At 35.1% G+C, this 26,465-nt stretch overlaps 2 protein-coding genes across 3 annotated transcripts in view; one reads left to right on the top strand and one right to left on the bottom strand.

Moving 5' to 3' along the window:
- Window positions 1-2,680: 2,680 nt before the first annotated feature.
- Window positions 2,681-6,387, top strand: LOC110027697 (auxin response factor 18-like). Of its 2 annotated transcripts, none has more exons than XM_020729216.1 (4): window positions 2,681-2,989; window positions 3,104-4,194; window positions 4,894-5,684; window positions 5,964-6,387. In XM_020729216.1, the coding sequence occupies exons 2-4, from the start codon at window positions 3,121-3,123 to the stop codon at window positions 6,031-6,033; spliced, it is 1,935 nt and encodes a 644-aa protein (XP_020584875.1). In that variant the 5' UTR covers window positions 2,681-2,989; window positions 3,104-3,120; the 3' UTR covers window positions 6,034-6,387. The 2 variants fall into 2 exon arrangements, with proteins under 2 accessions (XP_020584875.1, XP_020584874.1); XM_020729215.1 differs by having other exon boundaries at window positions 2,681-3,001.
- A 4,298-nt stretch (window positions 6,388-10,685) lies between these two features.
- LOC110027672 (endoplasmic reticulum metallopeptidase 1) overlaps window positions 10,686-26,465 on the bottom strand; it is a 67,982-nt gene continuing 52,202 nt past the window's right edge. Inside the window, 6 exon segments of the mRNA XM_020729186.1 lie at window positions 10,686-11,219; window positions 11,573-11,930; window positions 17,291-17,403; window positions 18,712-18,821; window positions 19,196-19,352; window positions 19,433-19,958. Coding sequence (XP_020584845.1) covers window positions 10,912-11,219; window positions 11,573-11,930; window positions 17,291-17,403; window positions 18,712-18,821; window positions 19,196-19,352; window positions 19,433-19,958 — 1,572 coding nt within the window. The 3' untranslated portion in view covers window positions 10,686-10,911.

The raw sequence follows: 26,465 nt of genomic DNA, 5'->3' as shown, positions 1-26,465 counted from the left end.
ATATTTTATTTAACATTTAAATTGTTGAAACTTTTTTTGACGTGGGGTTCCGTATTATTCGTGGGTTATGCTCAAATCTTACTAACATCGAGCAAAGAGATGGAGAGAGAGAGAGAGAGAGAGAGAGAGAGAGAGAGAGAGAGAGAGAGAGAGAGAGAGAGAGAGAGAGAGAGAGAGAGAGAGAGAGAGAGAGAGAGAGAGAGAGAGAGAGAGAGAGAGAGAGAGAGGAGGAGGAGGAGATAAAGGTAGAGGCATGCACAACAACTTGTCATGTAGGAGTGAAATTGGGCGTTCTGCCTCTTGACTTTATAACCCATTTTATATCATTGAAATTTGGTTACAATAAAAAATAGGAAAAAAAACTCCACCAAACCTCCTCCCTTCTCGAGGAAGAACCACTCTTTACAAATCATAGGATCCTGCATTTCTTTTATATAAATGATTATGTAAATATGCATAATATTAAGTTATTTTCAGCGGCTTTATGTTATATATTTAAGCTTTATGTCATGTTTGATATTTTTATGTCATGTTTTGATAGTTTTATGTTATATCTGATAGTTTTATGTCGTGTTGGTATCCTTATATCATGTCTGACAACTTTATGTCATGTCAGACAATTTTAACCTGAACTGCCCGCAAAAATTTAATGTGGACAATTTGGCCAGTTTGACAGCTCGTCAGGTTAAGCAGTTCGTCAATTCATCAGTTTGATAAGTTAGAAGGTTTGTCAATTTTCCAATTCGTCGGTTCATTAAACAATTCGTCAATTTATCTGTCTATCAGTTCAGCCAATTAGGTACTTAGTCAATTTGTTAGTTCAACCAATTAGACAGTTCGTCAATTTGTCAATTTGGCAGTTGGTTTAGATGTATGCATAAATACTTAAGTAATCTCAATATTGAGTGAAGTCGGTTTAGAAAATTTATCTTACTAAGATACTTGATTTTATTATAAGCATACAAGATCATGAGATCATTAAATTGTTTTTTAAATTTAATTTTATATATAATCTAATGATATTTTAAGTGCATAATTTGGCTCATTGGAACTCAAATTAGATCACTTTTATAATTATTATTGATTTGTTTATCCAGATGTTTAATTTGATTATTAAATTATTAAAATTATAATTGTGATGTTGTATCATATATAAAAATATGAAAAATATAATATTCTTTTACTGATTGTATTTTCACCGCCATCATCATCTACGCCACCGTGATTGTTGTTATTATTATTATTACTGACACGAAAGAGTATATCAATCAAACTCTACATGTAATTCTAAATATAACATCTCCAATGTAATCTTGTGTATTATTTAAAAGTATTATTGGTCGTATTACGACTTAATTATGATTTAGGTTCTAGGACTTAAAATTTAATAAAATTTTTAAACTTTAATAGATTCGAAATTATCAAAAATATTATAATTGCTCGATATTTGGACTCGTAAATTTCTTAATAAAAATTTCTAATTATTGCAACAATACATCCCTCACAGCAATATCTAACATTTAAATGTATCTCAGGACCAACATTAATGTTGAATATATGTCTAGCTATTGTGAATATATTTTGTATGATGTAAGTAGTATTTGAATATTTTCTTGAAAATTAAATTTTATGTATTAGAATACATATAAATTAAGTGGCATTATTTAAATGCTCCAAGAAAAAAAAATCATTTCTTTTCAGATGTAAAATATTTTTCGGTGCAATTTTTTTTTCTTGAAAAAAAAAAAAAAAAAAAACTCACGAATACGATATTTTAGATAAAAATTATATAATTTTCAACTTATTAATTTATTACGCATTGAACCCTGTAAAGTGTTGCGGCTACAAATGCGCATAAAGTTCAAATATTAGTTTTGTCCGGGTACCTTCTCGTCTAACGTCTTCCTCCATTATTTATGTGCAGTGCCAAAGGCTGCGACTTTTCATGATCTTGCCCAAGAAATCTCTTCTTTTTTAAGAGCTTTTTCATTGTTTAAAGTAAAAGGTTGAGCATTTAACTTCTTTTTAAAGCATTTACAAATACTGAAATTTTCTTCATAAAATCAACCTTTTTCTATACTTTTTCTTTACTCAAATTTTGATCATGCAATTTTAATTTTTAGGAGAAATATTTGCTTAAGAAATGAATCTTAGAGTCCATGGAAGTGTTATAGTAGTCCCTAAATTTCTTAAATTGTAACTGAAATAGTCCTATAAAGGACTATAAGAGTTCATTATAAATAGCTGGGGATTATTTTGACACATTTATAAATTCTGAGACTAAATGATCGAATTTGAATTTTATGAGACCATTTTGACACTTTACTATTTAGAAAATATGTATTTAGGTTCTTAATATCCTATTTATTCTTTTTATTTTATTTTGATGAATAAAATAAAAAAAATTAGGGATAATTACATACAGATCAACTAAAATATTGATATTTATAAATAAAATACTCATATAATTTTTTGAACCACGGAACTGATGCATTAGAATATAATAAAATGAAAAATATGAGTTGAGGTTTTATATTAAATTTTGATATTTGATTGAGAATTTGAAAAATGAGCGAAAGAGAATGGTAGATTTGTAAATATTAATGTTTGGGGGTGGTTTGTATGTTATTGCTCCAAAATATTAAATTGTTATAGAATTAAAATGTCGCTCATTCTCTCTCATTCTTGGCGTTCTCTTCCTCTGCTCTTCATCTACAGTGCACCTCTCGATCTTGACGTTCTCCTCGCACCGCCCTCACCATTTCTCTTTCCGCCGCCGTTGAACTCATCGGAGGAGGTCGGAACTCGGCCGGCAACTGCTGGGAGCGGAGATTCAATCGCCGTCACTGTAGACGACAATCTACGTTCTGAACTAAGCGCAAGAGGAGATCACGGCGAGAAGGAGAAGGCCCGGCTGCTACAGTCTGTAAATCTTCCGAATCCGATTGCTGGTAGGACCAAAAGGGTGGAAAATGGGATTCAGCTATCAGTAAGATTTAAGGTTTATTATAAATCTTGGCTAAATCTTGGTTAATCTTGTTACTAAATAGCCCCAAAATGATCAAATTCAAGAGCCTAATGTATTTGTTTCTGTTATTTACAGGATTTCCAACGAAGAGAATGGCGGACATTGAAGATTGCTTGGATTCCCAATTATGGCATGCTTGTGCTGGAGGTATGGTGCAGATGCCGCTGGTAAATTCTCTAGTTTACTATTGCCCTCAGGGCCATGCTGAGCACGCTAAAAGCTCCGTGGAATTCGATGGCTCCATGAAAATTCCTCCTCTGATTCTTTGCCGGGTTTTATCTGTAAAATATAAGGCTGATGCTGACACCGATGAGGTTTTCGCTGAGATAAGAATGGTTCCCTTAAGACCTAACGAGCTAGATCATTTTGAAGAAGAAGGAGTTTCAGTAGGAAGCAATGGGTTAGACATACAAGAAAAACCTATATCGTTTGCCAAGACTTTAACCCAATCTGATGCTAATAATGGCGGTGGTTTCTCCGTTCCGAGATACTGTGCAGAAACTATATTCCCAAGATTGGACTACTCGGCCATGCCGCCTGTTCAGATGGTTCTTGTCAAGGATCTACATGGCAAGATATGGAAATTTAGGCATATTTATCGAGGAACACCTCGCCGGCACTTGCTCACGACTGGTTGGAGCAATTTTGTGAACGAGAAGAAGCTTGTGGCTGGCGATTCTGTTGTGTTCTTGAGAACTGATAATGGCGATCTTTGTGTAGGGATTAGAAGAGCAAAGTTTATTAATGATCTATCTGTAGGTTGGAATCATAAAAACTGTACCTTTGGGGGTCTAACTGCTTTCTTACGGGAGGGGGATAGAAGGATGATTAGGGATGATGACGACAGAATTAGAATAAGTTTTGATTCAAACAGTAAGGGGAAGGGGAAACTGAAAGCGGATTCTGTAATGGAGGCAGCAACGCTTGCAGCTTATGGGAAGCCCTTTGAGGCTGTTTACTATCCGAGGAGCAGTGAATCAGAGTTTGTTGTGAAGGAACCTGCGGTGAGATCTGCCATGAGAGTCCAATGGTGTCCAGGAATGAGATTTAAGATGGCTTTTGAGACTGAGGACTCCTCAAGGATAAGTTGGTTTATGGGGACAGTATCAGCAGTTCAGGTTGCTTGTCCTATGAGATGGCCTGGTTCTCCTTGGAGATTACTCGAGGTTTGTTGCCTGCATTATAAGACAATAAAGTTTCTACTCTTATTATTTATCTTACTGATTCATTTTATAGCATATATTTCTTTATTTACTATCTTGTTTTTGCAATATTTGTTTCTAGTTTAGGCTGCTAGAGTTTTTCTTTGTGAATTTGCTGAGCATTTACCAATTAGGCTGTTGCTTGTACAATATTTGTGTGCCCATTATCTATTGATGCTTCATAGATGATATTTTGTTCTCCATAGGATAATGTGTTTATGTCATAGGATTTTTATATGCTATTGAGATGAAATTTCACCTTTTGTTTCCTGAGGTATAGATTTATATATGTAAAATGCATGAGCCTAGGATGAAGAAAAGAAAATAATTGCACAAAATGTTTCAAATTTTTTTACGTGTTTAACAAATTGATCGCTATGTCCTGTTGTTTCCACCATATACTTAACTATGATTTGATTATGTTGTTACATAACACTAATTTCTCTACCTGCGACTAAATCTATGCAACTCATTTTCTTCTCAGAGAAAAAAAAAATTAGGCTCCATAACTTAACATTTATCATTCCCTAAAATGCAAAATGTGAATGACATTTTGGGACATTCACATAAATATTATATTGTTCATTCACAAATTTTTTATTTTTTGCATTTGATCATCCATTTAAGCCATAACTAACTCTTTTTTAAAAATGTCATTTGCAGGTTTCATGGGATGAGCCCGATCTTTTGCAGAATGTAACCCGTGTAAGCCCGTGGTCGGTGGAACTGGTATCAAACATGACATCCATCCATTTCAAACCATTCTCGCCTCCACAGAAAAAGCTTCGAATCACCCATCATCTTGATTCCCCATTCGATCTTCAAATTCCAAGCCTACCTTTCCTCCCAAACCCTGAAAGTCCCCTTCTCCAAGATGGCACCACCCCTGCAGCTAGCATACAGGGAGCCAGGCAAATTCTACCAGAACTCCACTTCAGAAAGTTGCAGCCTGGGCTGTTCTATTCTGGAATTCATGTTGCTTCAAATTCTCCAAACTACGAAGATGAATCCAACTTCTTAAGCATCGGTTATCCTCCTCGAAGCACGAGTAATGAAGGAAACGAAGAATCCAACGCGAAGAAACCTCAGCTCATCCTCTTTGGAAAACAAATATTCACTGAACCGCAGCTCTCCCTCAGCATAAACAGCTCTTTGGATGTAAACCATGATATTCATCAAAATAACATGGGGGATGACAATTCGCCTTCTGTTAAGGTTTCTTTGCATTCAGATCTGAATGAGAATGATAGTGGTTCTGAGTTGGTTCATTGCAAGGTGTTCATGGAGTCCGAGGATGTAGGCCACACTCTCGATCTCTCAGCGTTCGATTCGTATGAGGAGATGTATGGGAGATTGACAAACATGTTTGGGATCGAAAGATCGGAATTAACGAGCCGTGTCTTTTACAGAGACACCGCTGGCGAAGTGAAGCACCCCAAAGATGAACCTTTTGCGTGAGTTTTATGGAATTTATACAATTTCACTAAAATCTTGGTCTTTTGTCTTCATGTATTGTTCAAGTTTCAGACTTCTTCCGAGGGCTGCTTTTGTTTGTGTTGTGTGGAGATGAGAATCATATTTTAGAAAATGATGATTTTAAGGCTATTTTGTAAAGGAAATTGGGATTAATTTCTAACCATTTCAACTTATATGATGAATATAATATAGTAAATTATTGTTTTTTGAAGGTTTATGAGTTTAAATCTATGCTGATATATTTTGTTAATGTGTAGAAAATTCATGAACGTAGCAAGGAGACTAACAATATCAATGGATTCCAGTTGCAGTAACATTGGAAAATAGGAGAGAATTGTCCTGCTAGAAGAACAGCTAAAGGAGCAGTTTTTTGTAAGTTTGATTCAACTTTGATTTTGTCATAGATCTGTTCTTTGAGCATTCTAAAGATTATAGCTCAGTATTTAGCTTTCATTCCATGCTTGCAAATATAGCTCTCAGCAATTTGTATTTGCAGCTTTTGATGGATTTGTATCTTTTTATTTTTTTATTTTAATTTCCAAAAAAAAAATGCAAATATCTTTATTGTTGGTGGCCTTGCTTGAATAATGTCCAAAAGGTTCTCTTTTTTTTTTTTTTTTACATGTAATTTAATATTACCATTTCAATGAGAGTGGTGAGGCAAAGAGGAATGGGACAGAATTATTGATAATTCTGAAGCTGAATAAAACATGAAAGAGTCTTGCTTGGAAAGAATCTGACATAAATGCCCCCCAATTGCTATGCATTTACATATCTAACATCTATACTTTGCTATTTACATTTATACCGATGAAAATTTTCATGTCCTATAAAAAAAACCACCATTTTAACTTTTTTTTTTAATGGAAATAGACTGTTTTCCATACATAGGTAAGAAGGTATGTTATGTAAATAATTAAAGTTTAGGTGATAGATATGTAAATACATAAGGATTGAGTGGTTTGTATGTAAATGTTCCATTAGTAAAGCATTATCTCAAGACATTTGTTTGCCGAGTTCTCTCATATATGACAATCTTGCCTAAACTTCCTACCATTGTAAGCACCCTCACATGTGCTCATCTAGTGGAGACAGAAGTTATTCAATTTGAAATGTAAATAATCTATATAATATGTAGAATTTAATATTTTTTGAGTTAATTTAATAATTTCAATTAATATTGTCGCAAGAATGAATTTATTAATTCCTTTTCATTATAATCGATGAGTGACATTTTCATAAATAAAAAAAAGCATTAAAATTTAATTATTTTCCTACGTCCATCAATTAAAATTTTCGAAAATCTCATAAGTTTTTATTTAAGAGAATTTTTTTTTCAAGTAATTTATGACGAATTGTTTATTGTTTTTTTTTTTGTCAACGAAAGTCGGCGACCGCAACGTGCCGTTGGGACCCAGTGCAGAAAATAATAATGAATTTTTCAACACATCACGTGCGGCGCACGTGGGAATGAGCAGCAAAATAATTATGACGGGCCCTTACACCCAAATCACATTTAAAAAAAAAAAAAAAAACACTATTTTAACTTCTAAAATATAAAATTTACATTTTTCATGTTGTTGCGACAAAAATATTCTTGTCCCGAGCTTCAGTGGACTTGACGAATGGAAAGAATGTGCGTGTCAAAAGATGCATATTAAATAATGTGAGGATATCCGAACAAGAATAATTGGACATTAGGCTGATCAAGCGGGCGACCCATAATTGATTAAGGATCGACTGATAATAAGAGAGGATAATCGATTAAAGGTCCATCGATCAGAGACCGATCAAGCGTCCATCGATCAGAGACCGATCAAGCGGATTGATTAAAGGTCAGATTATCCAAGGTCCACCGACTCAGACACCGCCCAATTGTAGTCTGACTAATAACAAGACTGTCATAGACTAGTCATATGACTAATAACAAGACTGTCACAGCACTATTCTTTTGTTGTGATTCACACATAAAATTGGATTTGACATATACATAAATAAGGCGGTATATGCGCAAAAATTAAAATTTAAGTTTTAATTATTTAAATACATAAGATTTAAGTGTTTAGCACTTAAATTTTTCTTATCTTTGTTGGTGATAAGTTGATTATTTTATTTAAAATGGCCCACCAAATCTTTGAGATATTTGCGCTTTTTGCCCTTTCATTTTCTATGGAGTGAAACTTGAAGCACACAATAAACGATTAATTAATTAATTAATGCTTGTCTTTGTATTGTTGTTGGCTGTTTGATTATTGTGATCATTAATTAATCAATTTAATTAACAACAACTTAATCAATTAGTTATAACTACTTTGAGCTGCAATTTCATTGTAATCATTAATAAAGCGATTTACTTCACAACAAAATATAATTAAGAAAGATTTACACACATACCACTCAATTCATGTTTTTTACATACATACCAACCTTTGCCTATCCATCAAATGCAAATCTTTTTTTTAAATTAAGTTTAATTTTGATTTACTTAAATAAATACTTTACAGTTAATAAATGAAGGAATTTTCAATTGAAAAATATTTTTTAAATATATTCTCTTAAAATTTGGTATTGAGGGCGTATTTTCGTAATTATAGATTTATGGGGCAATGTCTTTATATGTTGTTGAACCTCATTTATTCGTGAATCACACATAAGGAATAGAGTGTGGGTAGAACAATCACACTGAGAAATGGGTTATTTTCATATATGTTTTCCGCCACTCCTATTACACTTGATGTTCTTCTATTTATAAGTGACTATGAATATTATGAAATGACAATTACACTCCTGACCCTCTTTAACCGGTCAACCCTCTTTAACCGGTCAACCCTCAATCGATCCTTCTTCGTGACATTCTGTTGATGGAGCTTTGGAGGGTCTCCTTCTATCTAGTCGTCCTCTATAAGAGCAATCCTCAAGTTCATTGACAACATGTTCAACCAATATTTGGTTAAACTGCTTGACCAATCACTCACTGGTCCACTATTATCATTTGGTCGTCCTCTAGATACCTTATATACTATTGTTGTGGAGGCTTGTCTATCGACACATGTCCCGATTAGAACCATTCGATCTACCAAAATCTCGTCTCTTATACCATAGATGTCAACCAACAGGTTGTGATATGCAGCACACACACACATATATATATATAATGATAATAATAAAATTATTTTCCTTGAGCAATATTTTTCTTGCAATATGTCAGTTGAGGGTATAATTTTTCAAAAATTTGATTCAATATAAATGAATTGCTTGAAAGCAAAACAACTTACATGCATAGCCTTACGAGAAATTGTTCTATTTTAATTATCAGCATAATACATTATAATGATATTACAAAAGTTTATTTTAATTAAATTAAAAAATTAAATGATATACATAGCGACAATTATTAGAATGATATTAGAAAATCATTAGTCCTCATAAAAAATTAAGCATTTTTATTAATTATAAATAAGTTTATTGTTTTAAATTATATATTTATACTCTAAAATTTTAGATAAAAAATTAAGAAGCTTATAAATGTGCGTGCCATAAAAATAAAATTATATTGTAAAATATATAAATTGTATATTGGGGATGATAACAAATAAAAAATCAATGTAATCGAAATACATGTCATAAATAATAAATATATATTTTAATTTTATTTTAAAAATTATTGTAGATCACAAGAGGCTAGATGACTAGTGTGATTTATTTATGATTTGATGTGACTAAAGCTTTTTTGTAACCATCTAATAAGTTGATCAATGCTTTTTATAAATAATTAAATTAACAACAACATAATGATTATGATTAATTTTATAGGCCTTTTTTCTTTCTTGAGTCACATCAATTTTTATTATAAATTACCTAAATTTGATTTAACATAGGACTTGAGTGTAGTTTTGCTTTAAGAAGGCTAAACTTTCAATTGTTTGATTGTCAAGTGCAAAGAAAGTCTTGGCATTTGGTTTAAAAAAAGAAAGAGACCTTTCTACTTTGAAAACTACAATGATTTGCATGATTAGATGCTAGATCTTCACATCCAACACATGTAAGACTGAATTTAGCTTCAAAATAATTAATCACTCGAAAAATTAGAATTTAATTCAAATTTTAGCTTGGTTCTGGATTAGATCAAAATAAATGAGAGAAGTTATAAGACAAAATTTTGAATCTAATTTTTTTTAACCTATTTCAAACCATACACAAATCGGCTCGGATTGTTTTTTAATTTTAAAAATTATATATAATACTAAATAAAATCAAATATAGCAATCTTTGAACTGATTTTGAGCTGAAACATATCTAAATGAACTCAATTTGAGCCATCTTATTTCGATTTTGAGTCAATTTCGAGCTAGAATGGGTCCAAGTAACTCAAATTTAAGCTAGTTTGGTTCAATTTCGAGTCGAGCTATCTTGAAGTTGAATATTACCACAAGTCAATTTTAATCTGAACTCAACTATTCGTGCCAATTTCAAGCCTGTCCTAACTCAGCTCAAAATTGGCTCGTCAACAACCCTAAACACATGCTTAGCATGGCAAAATAATTTGCACACGAAAACCATTCACATAAATCTATAAATCATTAGTCAAAAAAATTTATTCTTTTCATTATAGAAAACTATACCATTTCTTCAATGCATAACTAAACAACTTTAAGGTACTTGATTTCAAGTAAGCTTATAAACAAGTCATAAATATAGACTTGATATTCCTTTCATTTTGACACCCAATAATATCATTCAATAAGCATTAATATCTACTTCCAACACTCTTTAGACCGAATGAACATTATGTCACCTTTGCTGTGAGATTACTAATAGGCAACTATCCTTCAAACACTATTGAGCCAAAGATTTGTTGTGAACTTTGTGCTCAACATTTTAAATAAAGAAGTCGTCGAAACCATCAGCTAACAAAACAAGAGCACACAATGAAAGCAAGAGCTCAAGAAAGTGAGCAAGATGTTTACATTATGCTTGCAAAAGAGAAAAAAAGAAGTGCACTTCAACTACCATGCCTTAAATTCTCTATTCTCTTCTGGGTACATTCAGCTAAAACTCAGCAAAATTACAAGTGAAAAAACAAATCTCCTCCAACAGAACCTTATCAATTCACAGGTACATAAATAATTGAAATTAACACCATGAACCCAAGGACATATATGAAAATATCACATTTATAAGTTAATGCCATAAAATACAAGTAATTTAGAAGTTAGATGAAAGGCTCGTTAGAAAGGCCAATGTGTAAGGGGAAGTGGATTTGCCAAAGAGGGAGCACCAGGGAGGAAGCTTCTCCAGAACTCTAGCAATCTTTGGTGTGATTCTGTTAACATCTGTTCTTAATTTTAACAAAAGAGGAGAGTTCTCAGAATTATTATGTTGGGTAGCATTCTTTCTCCATATGAGGTTAAAATGAAATATTGTTGGAGAATTCTTCCCTCCTGAGAATTGAATGATATGCCATCCATCTACACTGCTCTTTTCGTCAGTTGGTACCAATTCTTCTGAATCCACTGATTCATAGAAGGAAAAGAGATGAGAAATGAAGCAGTAGCAATTTATTTTGCAACAAAAGATTTGAAATCATTCATAAACAACAATGAGAAATATAATATTCAAATAATGCTATATGAGATTGGTCGATCAACTTCAAATTAATGGTTTTACCTAGAGATAGGTTTACAGTTCAAGAAACAAACCCTGTGGATATGAGCCAAATGGTGATTTAAGTTTAAAGATGAAGCTCCCAAAATAGAAGCTAAATTTGATGAACTTCAGTAAATAACAAGGTCATGAATGAAAATGCCGAAAGATGAGAGCATATAGAATGACAATAAACTGCTGTTTAACAAATGAATTTTCTCACCTTCAATCGAAAAATCAGTGATTAATTCAGTGTTGATGGCAAGTGACCATCGCTTGGAGTGTTTAGTATCGACCAAAACCCGTGTTGTTCGAAAACCAGCAGTGGAGTCACTTTCAACATCAAGTAAAGGAATCTCCAACTTATTCCATCCAGCATCAGTATCCTTGAAGCTTAAACAGCCATATTTTACAGTGAAGGAAATAAAATCAAGAGTAGTTTTCCTTCCACAATCAAATTCCTCATCCTTCAATCCCTTGGATTCCTCCACTAAGTTACCTGGAGTCAAAGAAAATAACGTAACATACGAAGATGGTTCCTGATTGTGAGCATAGCTGTTGGTTTCCACAACATGCACAACCTGAACGACAAAAAAATTGAATCAAGTTGTTAAGACAAGCAGGATTCCATATATTATATAAAAAAATAAATAGCCAGGATATAAATTCTATTGCAAAAATATTCAAAATGTAATTATAAAAGAAAGACTATTTAAACAACTTCCCGTCTAAAGATCATTCCGACTGGAAATAAGAAAGACTAAAAATACAAAAATAAAAGAAGATGAATTAGTTAATAGTAGACAAGCATGAAACATTAGCTCTTATGGTAACAAATTTAGTTTTTGCTGATGGAAATCAAACCTCATCTGGTGACAAGAAAGGTGGATTGAAGAGTTCAAGGGGAAACTCTTGAGAAATTCTTATAGAACTGCCATCTTTCTTTTACCTTTTACTTTCTAGATGCATGAAATAAGTAGTGCTACCCCTAAATTAGACGGTGAAATAACAATTTATTGAAAATTAGTCTTCACAGTTATTGTCAGCCCACTAATCATATTATGTAATTGTGTTTAACCACTATTTAGTACCCATCCATCCTTTCATTCAATTGAACTTCCCAACTGGTTCCTGCCTCACATGTAATCACTTCTTTCAATAATTCATGTTGTAGCTGTAAAAAGCTTATGGCTGGAAATGCCTAAGAGAGTTGAAGATTTGCATTTTTTAATTGATTTAAAGAACTTGAGGTTTGTTTCTCTTTTTGTGAAAGTAATTTTCCCAAATAATGGGTTTAGTCCCTTTTAGCTGATTTATTCTCCAAACTGAAAGAGTGAGTGAATCCACATTATTTCAAATTGTAATTATTAAAATTAAACAAATAATAATAATAAATAAATAAATAAATAAAAATAAGATCGATTCGAAATAACTATCAGACGGTTTCAATATTATTGGTCCTTTCACCCGTAGCCTTCAACGAGCGAGCGAACGGGAAAGAGAGCGAGAGAAGAAAACAAAGAGGAGGAAGGAGGAGGTGGTGGCGGCGACACCACAATTGAAGGTAAAGGAAGAAGAAGAAGAAGAAGAAGCCCCATGAAGAAGTGTGCGGCTTTGTTAAGGGTAAGGAAAACTGTCAAAGGTAAGCCTAGTGCAAATAAGCTTTGTGTGTGCGTGTGAGGAAGCCGAACTCGTGTGTAAAGGAAGGAGGAGGCGACGTCATTTGTGAGAGGTGTTGGAGTCGAGATCTCGTGCCTTGCTTCTCGAAGGAAGAAGAGCTCGATCCCCTTTCAGAGGAGAAGAAGCTCATGTTTTGTGGGGGAAAGAGAAGACCGTGCTGCGCCGTGGCTGAAGGAGGAGGGAGAGGTACCTTCGAGCATGCGGTAGGCAGTTGCCTGCTGTTATGAAGATAGATTTGATATTTTAATAAAGCTAATTAATATAATGTTATATAAATATACAGGTGTGTATGTATTTATTAAATAGTGTTAAAAGAAAGTTTACTTGAATAAGGATTGAAGCTATTAAGTCCTGATATTGAGGGGGTAAAGTGACGCAAATTTCCTGTATGAGGGAAATGAAAGAATTGAGGGCAGCGGAAGGATTTTTAAGGAATTTTAGGGTTTTTATTAAATTAATTAATGAATTAAATATATGTTTTATTTATATAATGTTAATAAAATGTCAAATTAAAACAAGACATTTTAATCGAAGAACTTTTAATTATATAAATGCTTGTGTGAGGATTACATTAACCATACGTTGAAGAATGATAAATTCTTGGGATTTGAAGAATAGGTGAATCGAGACATTTAAAAAAAATAAAGAAAAAATTTATAAGTTTAATGCGTTAATTAGATAAAATAGTTGATTCAAGGTGTTTTTAATTTAATATCAATAATTTTATGAATTAGTTTTAGTGATTTTAGTTTATCAAACAGTTCAATTAAATGACGATAGAGAGGTCAAATTTTGTTTATGCTAGAAAAAACTAAATGAATGAGTATTTTAGAGGTTTTTTAAAGCATGTGAATAATTATTATCTTGCATATAATAATATATTAAATTATGGTTTGCCCTCACATACTCCGTAAGACAAGTCAATCAGACATGGTGAGAGCAGTTAATGAAGAGTGACATTATGTGATCAAATTTGGAATGCCTCGAGCACGCTTGAATACAACTCAAAACTGCCCATTTGCAAAAAGGACTCCGTTGCGTTCATAACATCTAAATCATCCAAGGGTCTTTTACGATCGAAATGAAAAAGTACGGTGAAATCAATGGATCGTCGGGGCAAAACATACAGTTTGGACCTAATTCATCTCGATCGTTACTAAAATTTGTCTGAATGATGCCCGTTCGCAAAACGAGCGTCATTTCACCCAGAATGTCCAATTTGCTTAGAAAGACACCCATATCGCAAGGCTTTTATGCATGAGTCAATAATGAGCAAATTGAGGCACATAAGTTGGAAATTTTAAAAAAATAAAATAAAAATCTTTTTTACAATCTTCTGTAGTCACTACTATCCCACTGTTCTTACCCATGATCAACCGCCTATTCCAGTCAATCAGGATCCTCCATCTCATTTGTAAATAATTAAAAAAAAACTGAAGGCAGAAAATCCTTAGGCCTAACGGTTCTCACTTGCATACTTCTCTCCCTTACGCTTCTCGCACAACCCTCTTCTTCTCGCCTAATTTTTCTGTGCGGACTCCTGACGACGTAGCTCTATACGTAGCTCTATGTGCCGCGGAGGTTATTCCTGAATTATTTTCAGGTTATTTCTGGGTTATTTTCAATAATACCGAAATAACCTAGAAATAACCCAAAAATAAAGACCGTCGTTTATTTCTGGGTTATTTCTGGATATTGAAAATAACTCTGAAATAATCTGAAAATAACTCAGAAAATAACTTCTGCCTCATGTAGAGCTACGTCAGGAATCCGGACAGAAAATGTGCTCCTTCTCCCGCACCTCCAACCCTCCTACAAAAAGAAACTCCTAGCCAGCTGCTCTCCCAACACACATATCTCCTCCGTCTCTTCCCTCAAAAGCCACAGACTGCCTGCCCCATCCTCTCAGAGCTCACGCTTCCCACTGACACTCCCTTTGTCTGTAAGTCCTCTCTCCGGTTACTCTCACCGCCTGCAAACTCTCCGACACAATCCAAACTAAACCTAACTCTCTCCTTTCCCGTCCACGCACCGAGAGAGCTCTCCCACAAATCACACAAGCCTCCCTCTTCTCCTCTTCCTTCAGCCGAGATACACACATGCCCTAACTCCACACGCCATTCCCGATCCCTAGGTTCCCTTCTCCTCACAAGTAGACTCCTCTGATGAGCCGTATAACTCCAACGTCTCTCCTCTTGGTCGTCAGCAACAACCCAGCCACCAATCTCACCCTCTTCCCTCACTGGACCCAACACCAAACCCACTCTCTCTCGCCACTCACGTGCTCGCCTCAGCTACAACTCCCGCCGGCAACCTCTCCCGCTAGGAAGCAGCCCAAATGCCGACGACCACTCGCAGGCATGCTCCCATTCATTTACCGTGCTCCCTCAATGTTCCACCTACTTTTCTCGCAGCTGCACTTTTACCGAGCAACTCTCCGCCCTCTACTCTCCTCCCAGCCGCTCCAAACAAAACCCAGTTCCCGCCAGCAGCCCGATTCCAACCGCAGCACCTTCCTGTCACTCAATTCTCTCCCTGTCCAAACCGAAGAGCCCATCTCACGCTTCTCTACTGTTCACTCCTGCCTTTCTTTTCTCCGCACAGTCCGAAGTCCAAACCAGCAGCCCTTATCCCCCATCTCTCCTCCTCCTCCAACAGCAACGCCACACTAAGGTAAATAAAAAAAAAAGGAAAGGCGTGGAAATGTGAGTATTATGTGATGTTGTTCTGTCATTTTTTGTTTGTTGTTTTGCCAAAATTAAGTTAAACCCCGCTTGAGTTTAGCTGCATTAAGCTTACTTGTTTGAGATTATGGCAAAATATTAGGATTTAGGTTGCATTTTTGCCTGGCTGTAAGGAGATTATCCTCTGTTTTGTAAGCTTAGCTCAAATCATGTTTGTGTGTGTGTGTGTGCGTGATTGAAGAGTGATGAGTGGAAAATAACATGTGCATATTTCTGTGTGTAAATACAAGTGGTATGGAGAGAATTGCATAGGTTCATCTCGCGCCCATCATCGATCTACAAAGGTATAAAAGGTAGTATTTCTCAACCTCTAAAGCCTAGCGCCTCGCCTTTAATGCGATGAACGGAACTCTTACATGCTTTCTTAGCGTGTCGAGGGAAACTCATAGGCGGCTTTTGCGACGTGTTTCGCTTATGCGACGTATTTGACGCGACGAATGGAACTCGTGCACACTTTTCTTATCATGACAACCCTTTTGTTACGTGCTTGTCGCGACGAGCGAAACTCATGCACGCCTTTCTTAGCGTGGTGAGAAAAACTCATAGGCAACATGCACGATGCAACATGCAAATACTTGCTTGGGAGGTGTTTACAACATGTACCACATGCACGCCTTTCTTCGCATGGTGGGTTTAAAAAATTTGATCGCTCTCGGTCATTAAAAACTCTTTGTGATTTTTATTTAATTATATATATATATATATATATATATATATATATACATAATAATAATAATAATATTTTAATTTTTGAAAAATGAGATTGTATGAATCTCATTAATTTAATAATTTAAATAAACGAGCACAGCACTGCAAGTAATGCGCCTATTCCGAGGAATAGACACATTACTTGGTAGTGAAACTCGATTAAATAAATTAATGAATTCATGACATCCGTTTTGGTCTGCAAACCTTTTATTTTGACCAATAAGTTCCTCCACCTAATATTAAAATTTAGATAGAGTTTATATTACCTGGGTTCTTAAAGCTTCCTATAGAGGTAAACCCCTAAAGTTAATTATCTCTCAAATAACCAAAATCACTTAAGATAACTCTCGATAATGATCAGATGTATTTGTCTTTCATGAATTCAAAGTTTTCGGGTTTTCAAGTTTGGACATAAAAAAGTGAAGTGGGAAAAGAACCAAATGAGAATATTTATTTCTGTAATCAAAAGAAAGAAAAGTAGGGGAAGTCACGGATCCTCAGGAGAAGCTCGATGATTTCCCAAACTATACTATTGTTTGGCTTCAATTTTGAGAATATGTTATTTGATGTTTCATTTTGTAAGTTTTATTATTTAGGGCTTATACCTGCGTGACATGGTCATACAAATGACCTGAAAGATATGAGGATTTACGTCGTATCGGACAACAACCTCGGAGCTAAAGCGAGTTAGTGTGCAAATGCATGGAACAATTTGTTAGTATTTAAACAACTGCGCTATACCGCATTCTAAGAGAATGTGTAGGCAATATGACTCCCATAAAAAGCAACCAAAGAGTATTAAAACTTACATTAACAGTACGACCAATGTCCTCAGTGAATGTAGGAAAAAATCCAGTTGCGATGGCAATCAATGATAATCCCATCAGCGCACAAACTGAAAGCACTATTGATCCCTTGACATCTACAAAAGATTTTATTATTTAGAAACTCCTACAAAATGTTATGAACTGATGAAAACAGTAACAAATATATTGTCATATTTAAAGCATTGAATAAGATGTCAAGGACAGCCTCTTACAAGCAAATCAAAGATCATAAACCTTAGGAATATAAGAGAGGCCTTGGTTGGTGAGTAGCAGATGCGATTGATGACAATTCAAGAAAACAATATATAATGCATCCTACTCCACTTAAATTGATAATCGTTACTAAACCTGCTAAATCTTAAGAATTTACCACCCGGTGAAGGTCCAGCTGTGCAGAATATTTACCACTTGGAGGTCCAGTTGTGCACAATCTAGTAAACAAGTGCGAAGTAAAGAACAGATTGCTACAACATAAGCTGAATATAGTTCTATAAATTTTTTTATGCAGAATGTTATAATTAGAGATAATGATATAGTGTAATAATGGCAATTACCAACAAATCCAAAGAAAAGAAAATACAACAGTATAGAGAAAAAAAAACAATAAAATCAAGGGTAAAGCACCTGTAGATTCTGAAAATCATAAAATTATTTATTTGAATCGTCTAGCTTCAGGTTTTGCGAATCTAGATGAGTGTTGATAGATTTTCTTGTGAATTGAAATCTCTCTTATCCACCAAGAGGAATGATACTCAGCATAAAGCTTTGCTCATAAAAACACAAAACTAATAAATTTGCTTGGTACATCAGTTATAAAAAATGAGAGAAAATAAAAAACTTCACATTTTCCCAAACCAGAAAAAAAAATCAGCTAGCCTAGGAATTGCTTGTCCACGGTGCTGACTGCTATTCGGTGGAAAATAAAAGCTGCATTAATTTTGTCTATCATAATCCACATACTCACTTTCAAGACCATAAAACAATAGGTCCATATAAAGGTTTTCTTAACAAAATATACGATGTTATTTACAGTGTACTCGGGAGAAAACACAATAAAAATAAAAATAAAAAAATAATAATAAAGTAAACAGATGATAGGGTGATTGTACCACAAATTACTAGGTGGAAAACTCGTTTACTAATGATAAGAGCACAAAAGCTAGAATTAAAATTTAAGGAGAACACAAAATCAATAAAACATTACAGATTTTTTTTCCCCACGCACGCACACAAATGCATGCACACCGCATATGCAAAGCCTTGAACTTAGGACCTTATGGTTGAAAGACAAAGCTCTCAACCACTAGACCAAGGTAAATTGCATGAAAAATCACAAATAATTCTTTGAGAAAAATTGATAAGGCTAGTACAATAGGTGACAGAAACTGTGATAGACTGCAGACCTGAAATATGAACATATGAAAGGAGGTAGACCAGCGTTAGACAGACAATTGAAGCAATGAATACTGCAAGTATTACACTTCCAAGCCACTCGGGGGTACCACCGGGGTTCCTGCATATTGATTAAGGATTACCACAAACAACTTGCTTACTAGTTCAAAAATCAGCTCTGTTCAGAAAAATAGAATATGCAAAATCAGTAAAAATATTTGGATTAAGAGTTGAGTGTTAAAATAGTCCTTTGATTATTTACATGGAGCCATTATAGTCTCAAATTATATAAAAATATCAAATTAAGCCCTAGTGTCTTTTAATATGTGCTCAAAATAGTCCTCCATTCCTTTCAAAAAATAAAATAAATTAAAATAGAACAGTCCTCCAATTTAATAGATTATGGGACTAAAATTTACGCCTACAAAGAGTTAGGGAACATTTTGATACTTTTCTCTTGGGATTAAAGAACAATAAGTAGAAAAAAAATCACACCTATCAAACCGAACCAAGGTACCCGTTATTGTTCCCACCAACTTAATAATAACACCAGAAGACAGAAGAAAAGGTATGGTTAAACCCAGAAATAATGTAGTAATTTTAAGCGGCTTTGGCAGCCTCACTGGAGATAAGGTTGCTTCCATAAGTCCATCTGGGAAAGTGGAATAACATACATCACAATTTCTAAAGTGAAACAATCAACTTGTAATGGCCAAGTAAGGGTTTACTTACAAGCAAAAGCAGGAGAAACCAACCAAACAAAAGCTAAATATGAAGATCCAACCTTATAAAAGTTGCCAATAAAAAGAAGTATAAGCCACTGAATTAATCCTGCTTTGAAAACCCATCTTTCTGCCTCCCATTTCACTGAGTTTTCTTTACGAGTGACAGAGAGACTTTCCATTCTTTCATGAATGGCCTTCCTCAGATGTTTTTGAAGAAATATAAAGCCTATGTGCTGACCAGAAATGGCACCAAGTACTGCTGGCGCACCAAACAAACCAGCTAATAACCACGGGTTGGCAATATATGGCACAGGAGAGGAAGATATTAGAGGTATTATAAAAGCAATTAACACGGATAACCCCAGAGAAAACAGCCACATTAGGATTATACAAAAACAAGATAGTACAAATGATTTTACAGCAGGAAAACCACCCACAACCAATGAAGTGGTCCATAATAAAAGAGCTTGCAGCATCACCGAATTGGAAAGCATGCTCGCGAGTCGCTGTGAGTAGACAATCATGTACATTCCCTGTCAAATTCCATAGCCAAATAATAATTAGAAAGATATAGGAATGAGACAAGTTTCCACAGAGATTAGGGAAAAATAAAATATCTTACAACACAACCCCCAATACATAAACAACAGACCTACAATTCGAGAGGTAGGTAATTCTCTCTCAAATTCTAACCCTAAGATTCAAGACAACAATCACATACCCCAATCCTAATCCTCTTTAAGACCTACTTTTATAAAACAATAAAAACTAGAAAATGACTAAATTGTCATTTTAGGCTTGTGCCTAAAATAGGTCTTCAAATTATTTGGCTGGCTCGACATGAGTTCTAAGGGACCACTCTGCTTTGCGGAGCATGAGGTGAAAGGCATCGTAGGTTCCCGTCTTACATTACTCCCATCCCAATAACACATATTATCTTCGAGGTGGAAATAGCAGCGCAGGGATGGGAAAAATTTTCTATCCAGACTCCGGATGTAGCTCTATGTGCGGACTTCCAATAATATGTCGCCATGTGTGTTATATCGGGCCCACCTAAAAAAATATTAAAGTGGAACTGTGGACCCTCAATAACCCCAGAATAACCTCCGCGGTGTTATTGAAGTGGAATGTATAAGTTTCTCTTCAGTAACTCCGAAATAATCCAAAAATAACCCTGAAATAACACTGTGAAGGTTATTGAAGTAAAATACATGAGTTTCTCTTCAATAACCCCGAAATAACCTCCACAGTGTTATTTCAATGTTATTGAAGTGGAACCGTGGATGTTATTTTAGGATTATTGAAATAAAATAAATGAGTTTCTCTTCAATACCCCCGAAATAACCTCTGTAGTTTCACTTCAATAACCCCGAAATAACTTTCGCGATGCAGCACACATGACATCATATTACTGGAGTCCACATACAGAGCTACTTCCAGAGTCCGGACAGAAAATTTTTCGGTAGGGATGACACGGACATACAAAATGTACTTGTTTAACCAGTCCACCACCACCACAATGATCGAAAATCCTTCTGACTGAGGTAAGCCTTCAATGAAATTTATTGTCACCTCCTCCCATACATTCTCCGAAAATGCTAGAGGTTGTCGCAAAACCTTAGGCACTAATGTCATGTGCTTGTGTATTTGACACACATCACAACTTGAGATCATGTACCAAATATAATTATTTTGCTATTCTCTAATATGTTTTAAGCATGCCTGAATACCCTTGATAACCTTGCCAAGGAACTCATAATAACTTTGGTATGTCTTGAAATTTACATAGCATCCACGTTAAGTTAAATGTTAGTCATTCAATAAATAACTAGGATAGTTGTTCTCACCATTCAATAAAGCTGATGGAATTTTGCTCAATTCCTCATCCTCCTCACTCTTTTGCCTCAGGTCCTCCGAATCTAGACCAAAGGGACAAACAAACGCAACAATTGAGTTCCTCCATCCGTCATGATAAGGCATCAACAACCTTATACTCAAATCTTAGGCGATATTGAATCTCAAAAACATATCCCAATAGTATAGATACCACCTTTGATTCTTCAGTCACCATACATTGCTTTAACAGAAATTTTAAGTTACATTGATCCGTGTGAACTGTAAAATGCCGCCTTAATAAAAAAGGTTAACATTTTGAATAACAAACAAAATCGCTATAACCTCCTGCTCCTTAACATACTCGAGTTTGGCTCTCGTTGTCAGCACTTGACTAAAATAAGTGACGAGTCATTGACACTGCATGAGAACTACACCTAACACACAACCTAAAGCATCTGTCTCTACAATGGAAAGACCAACACTAGTACACTCATCATAGCTTTCTTTAACTACTCAAAACCCTGGGTCACAACTTCTACCCATTGAAAATTATCCTTCTTCAATTGTTATGTCAATGGCCATACAATCGAGATGAAACCCTTGATGAAGTTTTGACAGTACCCTGTAAGTTCCAGGAATCTTCTTAACTCGTTCAAGATCTTGGATAGTGGCCAATCCAACATCGTTGTCAGCTTTGATTGACCTGTCAACACCCCTATAACTAACATTATGTCTTAAGTACTCCACCTTCAGCGGGCAAATTAACACTTCTTCAAGTTAGCGTAAAGTTGGTGCTCGTCGGGTACCGTCAATAACTTCAAGTCATCAATGTGGTCTTCCAAGGAGTAGTTGTACACAAGGATATCGTCAAATAACACCAACACAAACTTCTAGGGTAAAGGCTAAAACAACTTGCTCAGCAGTGATTCAGATGTAGTTGGCACGTTGGTGAGCTTGAATAAGATAACTAGAAATTCATATGACTCATGAGTTTGAAAAATAGTCTTGTGAACATCCGATGGCTGCATTTGAATCTGATGATATCATGACTTCAAATCAAACTTTGAAAATATGATAGCCTCAAACAACTCGTCCAGTAGCTCACCAATCACAAAAATGAAAATTTTGTTGGGTATTATTTTCTTATTCACGGCTTGATAATCCATACAAAAAATGCCAACTCTCATTCTTCTTCACTAGCAAGACCAAGCAAGAGAAGGGGCTCGCATTAGACTATACGATCCCTGCCTCCAACATCTCGCGATTCAATCTCTTGATCTCATCGTTATGTAAATGAGGGTAGCAGTATGGGCGCGCATTGATGGGAGAAACCACCAGCCTCAAGGTTATCACATGTTGGTGTTCCCTGTAAGAAGGCAACTGGAAAACTTTTGCAAACTGCTGTAAGACCTGTTGGACTGGTGTCTGATACACTTAAAATATATAGTATTTTTAGAAACATTTTTATACATATTTTTTAGAAATTGCGCTTTAATGGAATATATTTGTGTGTTTTTCTTTCAGGAACAAGTAAAAATGTGAAAAATGTTAAAAGAAGAAAAAAATGATCAAATTTGGAGCAAAAAGATGAAAATTGTGCTAAAATATTTTGGCGTCTAAGCGCCAGATCCGACGCTTAAAAGCCGGTTAAACAGAGAAGGTCGCGCCTAAGCTTCAGAGGCCCCGCGCTTAAGCGCTAGAGGCAGTTATTTGGTGGTTTTCTTCATTTTACAGAATTTTGAAGAGGTATTTGAGACGCCTATTGGCTAAAGAGGGTGGTTATGACCACTAGAAACGAAAATATTATTCAAAGACTTGCTAAAGGAGACATCCCTTGGAGAATACATAAAATTTGGACATATTTTGAAGAGTTTCCAATACACCTCTTAGGAAATTTATAAAAGAAGAAAGTTGAGACATTTGAAGGGGGTGCTTGAAGTCCTGAAAAGTGCTTAAAAAGGGAGATATTTTCAGGCACCACAAAAAAATAAAAAAATTACTTTATCTTTTTTTGTTTTTAGTTTTATTTTGAGAGTTAAGAGTGTTGTAAAAGAGAAGAAATTCAAAGGAACTTCAAGAGTTTGGTGGAGGATTTGAGATAAATTTTTATCTTGTATTTTTAAATTACTTTTGGTTTTAATCGAGACTTCTTGTTAGTTCGACAATGATTTCTACTTTTAAAGTGTGATTTTGTTTTCTCTATGGATTCTGAGTACTTTTAAACTAAAGTGTGGTTTTGTTTTCTCTATGAATTTTGAGTAGATTTCTTTATCTTTCTCTATTTAATTCTATGTACTTCATTTACTTCTTAATTTGGTCTATCCAGATGTTAAAATTTGTTGTGAGAACATGTAAGAACCAGACTGATATTGTCTCAGTCAACAATTGGAAAGAATCACATGAGGTTGTATGAGTGAGAATGTAATTCATATGATTTAGTGCAAATAAATAGGAAAATAATCATTGAAGGGTGTAGAGTTAGAGGACTTTAAAGTGACAGATTAAAGCCCCCAACTTAATTTATTGTTTTAGGTTCTGCTACGAGATATTAGCCCCTACGTGAAGGGAATTAAGGAAACTCTAGAGTGAGAGCTAGTAAATTTCCTGCCTACTCGGTCTTCAGAACTATTCAAACTTTAAATTAATCAATGTTCTTTATAGCATCTCTAGTAAGGGTAAAGAATACAATTGCTCATATTTAACACAAAATAATTTGCATACTTGCACAACAGAATTCCTATGTTTATTACTAATTCATAATAAGGAGAAATATATTTTTAAATTTAGTGTTTTTCTTTTACATAAACTCAAGTTATCTTTTTAAATTACTACTGTTTTGTCAAAATATCAAAAATACCAAAAAAATTTGAATTTTAATTACTGTGAATACATCTCCAGTCTAAGTAATTGTCTTTTTAAAATAGAAAGTTTGTTGTTCAATAGATCATATTGCATAATTTTTCTGTGGGTTTGATATTCAGGTCTTAATCAAAAAGTCATATATTACTTGATAACGATACGTATACTTGCGTAATATCCCAATGTATATATAAATTGAAGAGTTAAATTCTTATTTTCTTTAGGATCAAAGTTTTGACTCTGTTGCAAATTAAGGAAATATAAGTGAAAATATAATCAGAGATATTGTTATACTATTGCATATAAACAGTCGGGATCAGTGTCAGAATATCTGCCACTCTTACATACTATGAAACTCACTCAAAAATCTCGGTCTAACCATGGTCTTAAGTGTCACTAAGGTCTTGCACAAATTAGGGTCATCGAGAAGCACTACTCTCTCATGAAATTCCATTGTCAGGAATTTCCATATTATCTTAGTCTCCTTTAAAGACTGCAACCATTTCATACCCAATATTAAATTAATGCTCCCTATATACAAAAGAAGAAAATTAATACTATGCAATGTGCTCTTTACAAACTATCATGGTCTTCTCCAGCTGTCTCGCCCCATCATTACTTCAAAGCTTCCTGTGCCAACCATCTCAAGCCCTAATTACTCCACTAATTGAGTGAAGATGAAATTGTGGGTGGCTCCAGTATCTATAAAAATCATTGTGACTTACTCCCCGATATGTCCATGAAGTTTCAACGTGGTTCGATGTGAACCACACCAACTACTACATTCAGGTAAGGGTATTCCTCCACCACAAACTCTTTTATTTTTTCTTCTACCGCCTCATCATCACACATTGTGAGAACCTGCAAAAGTTTGATCCTTGCAATGGTGTCCTAGAGTAAACTTCACATCACACAAAAAACATAACTCAATAGTTTGCTTCTCTTAAATCTGTCTCTGTAAGGCGTTTGAAGGCTACTCTCACTCATAGCCGATTATTCTTATCCCGTGGAGCCTCTCTAGAACCCCGATATTTGAGTTTTTGGTACCGTCACAGTTGTAACATTTTGATATGGTGATCCAACTACGTTGCTCCTATTAGCTAGTACCATTTCATTTTTATCATTAATCAATTGCACTAATTCCATAGTTTTCCCCAATACTTACAGTCTTAATAGACAGAGTGTTGCTCGAATTTCTTGCTCTTGCTCCAACCTCTTTATGAAGTTTCCTCCCTATACTACTAATATCCCCCTCAAACAGTCAGATAACATCTCAAGTTTCTCCAGATAACTTCAGACAAACCCTTCCTAGACCAACGCAAACAATTGCTTGGCTAAATCTCCTTCCCGTTTGGTTCTGAAATGCTCCAACAATCGATCTTTGAATTCTTTAAATGTTCTGGTTGGCTGACATTGTTCTTACATTGATATCACACTAGAACATTCCCTTACAAATAAAGGGCCGAAGTCATCATTTTTTTTTTCTCTGTCAACCCATTAAGAACAAAGTATCTCTTCACGTGATAAATCCAACTACAAGAATCTTTTCCTTTAATAATCGATATCTTCAACTTTCTTATGTCTGAGTCGTCTCGCCAATTTCCTCGATCGAAGCTCATTCCACCTATGAAGTAGTTATTAAGTTTCTTTCCTCAACCCATATTGATTTCTCTTATTTCATAAGTCTAGCTCGCCCCATACTCAGCTCGTTTGTCTCCATAGAGTCTTGAATCTCCTTCCGCCCGGAAGGCTATATGGCGGTTACAGTAGTAAAAGGCATTGGAGCGATTGGGTGCAACCCTCAGCCAAGGTCCCACCCCCCTGTGGTTCCCTCATCTAGATCGAAATCCTTCAAATTGGTATTCCTCCACCCGTTTGGTTCTGCCTGCTATCATTCGTTGTAGCCCTTCTAATGTTGCCCGGTCCCTCACAAGAAAATTCCTTTAAATCGTTTGTCTCCATGCTAGAATTGCACACCACTGTCCCATTCTGTCTGTTTTTTATCGTTCCAGCCTTCCAAATGTCATACTTTTCCTTCCAGGTGATGCTGCTAAGGTCAACTCCTTCACTCGATCCAGCAGCCCCAAATCCGCCTAAGATAGCAATGTTGCCCACTGCAAAACCCTGATATAGCATGATTCCTTCTGATTGTTACTCAATCCTGTGATAGGAGACGATGAGTTTGCATAGAGTTCCATGCCTAAATCGCATGCCACTGTCCCGTTCCATCTGTTTTCGCTCATACCAAGCTTCTAGTGTCGCTCGAGTCTGCTCCAAACTCCTATGCTTGATCCAGCAACCCCTAATCCACCTAAGATAGCGACGCTACCCCCCCCCCCCGCAGG

This window comes from Phalaenopsis equestris, unplaced genomic scaffold, assembly GCF_001263595.1.
Source record: "Phalaenopsis equestris unplaced genomic scaffold, ASM126359v1 Scaffold000436, whole genome shotgun sequence".
NCBI classification, from domain to species: domain Eukaryota; kingdom Viridiplantae; phylum Streptophyta; class Magnoliopsida; order Asparagales; family Orchidaceae; genus Phalaenopsis; species Phalaenopsis equestris.
Note: the sequence above shows the minus strand (reverse complement) of the source record. Positions and strands in the feature narration are given on the sequence as shown.

Coding starts and splice junctions, on each gene's coding strand:
- LOC110027697 (XM_020729216.1), top strand. CDS start 3,121: ATGGCGGACATTGAAGATTGCTTGGATTCCCAATTATGGCATGCTTGT. Junction 4,195..4,893: donor CTCCTTGGAGATTACTCGAG/GTTTGTTGCCTG, acceptor TGTCATTTGCAG/GTTTCATGGGATGAGCCCGA. Junction 5,685..5,963: donor CCCAAAGATGAACCTTTTGC/GTGAGTTTTATG, acceptor GTTAATGTGTAG/AAAATTCATGAACGTAGCAA.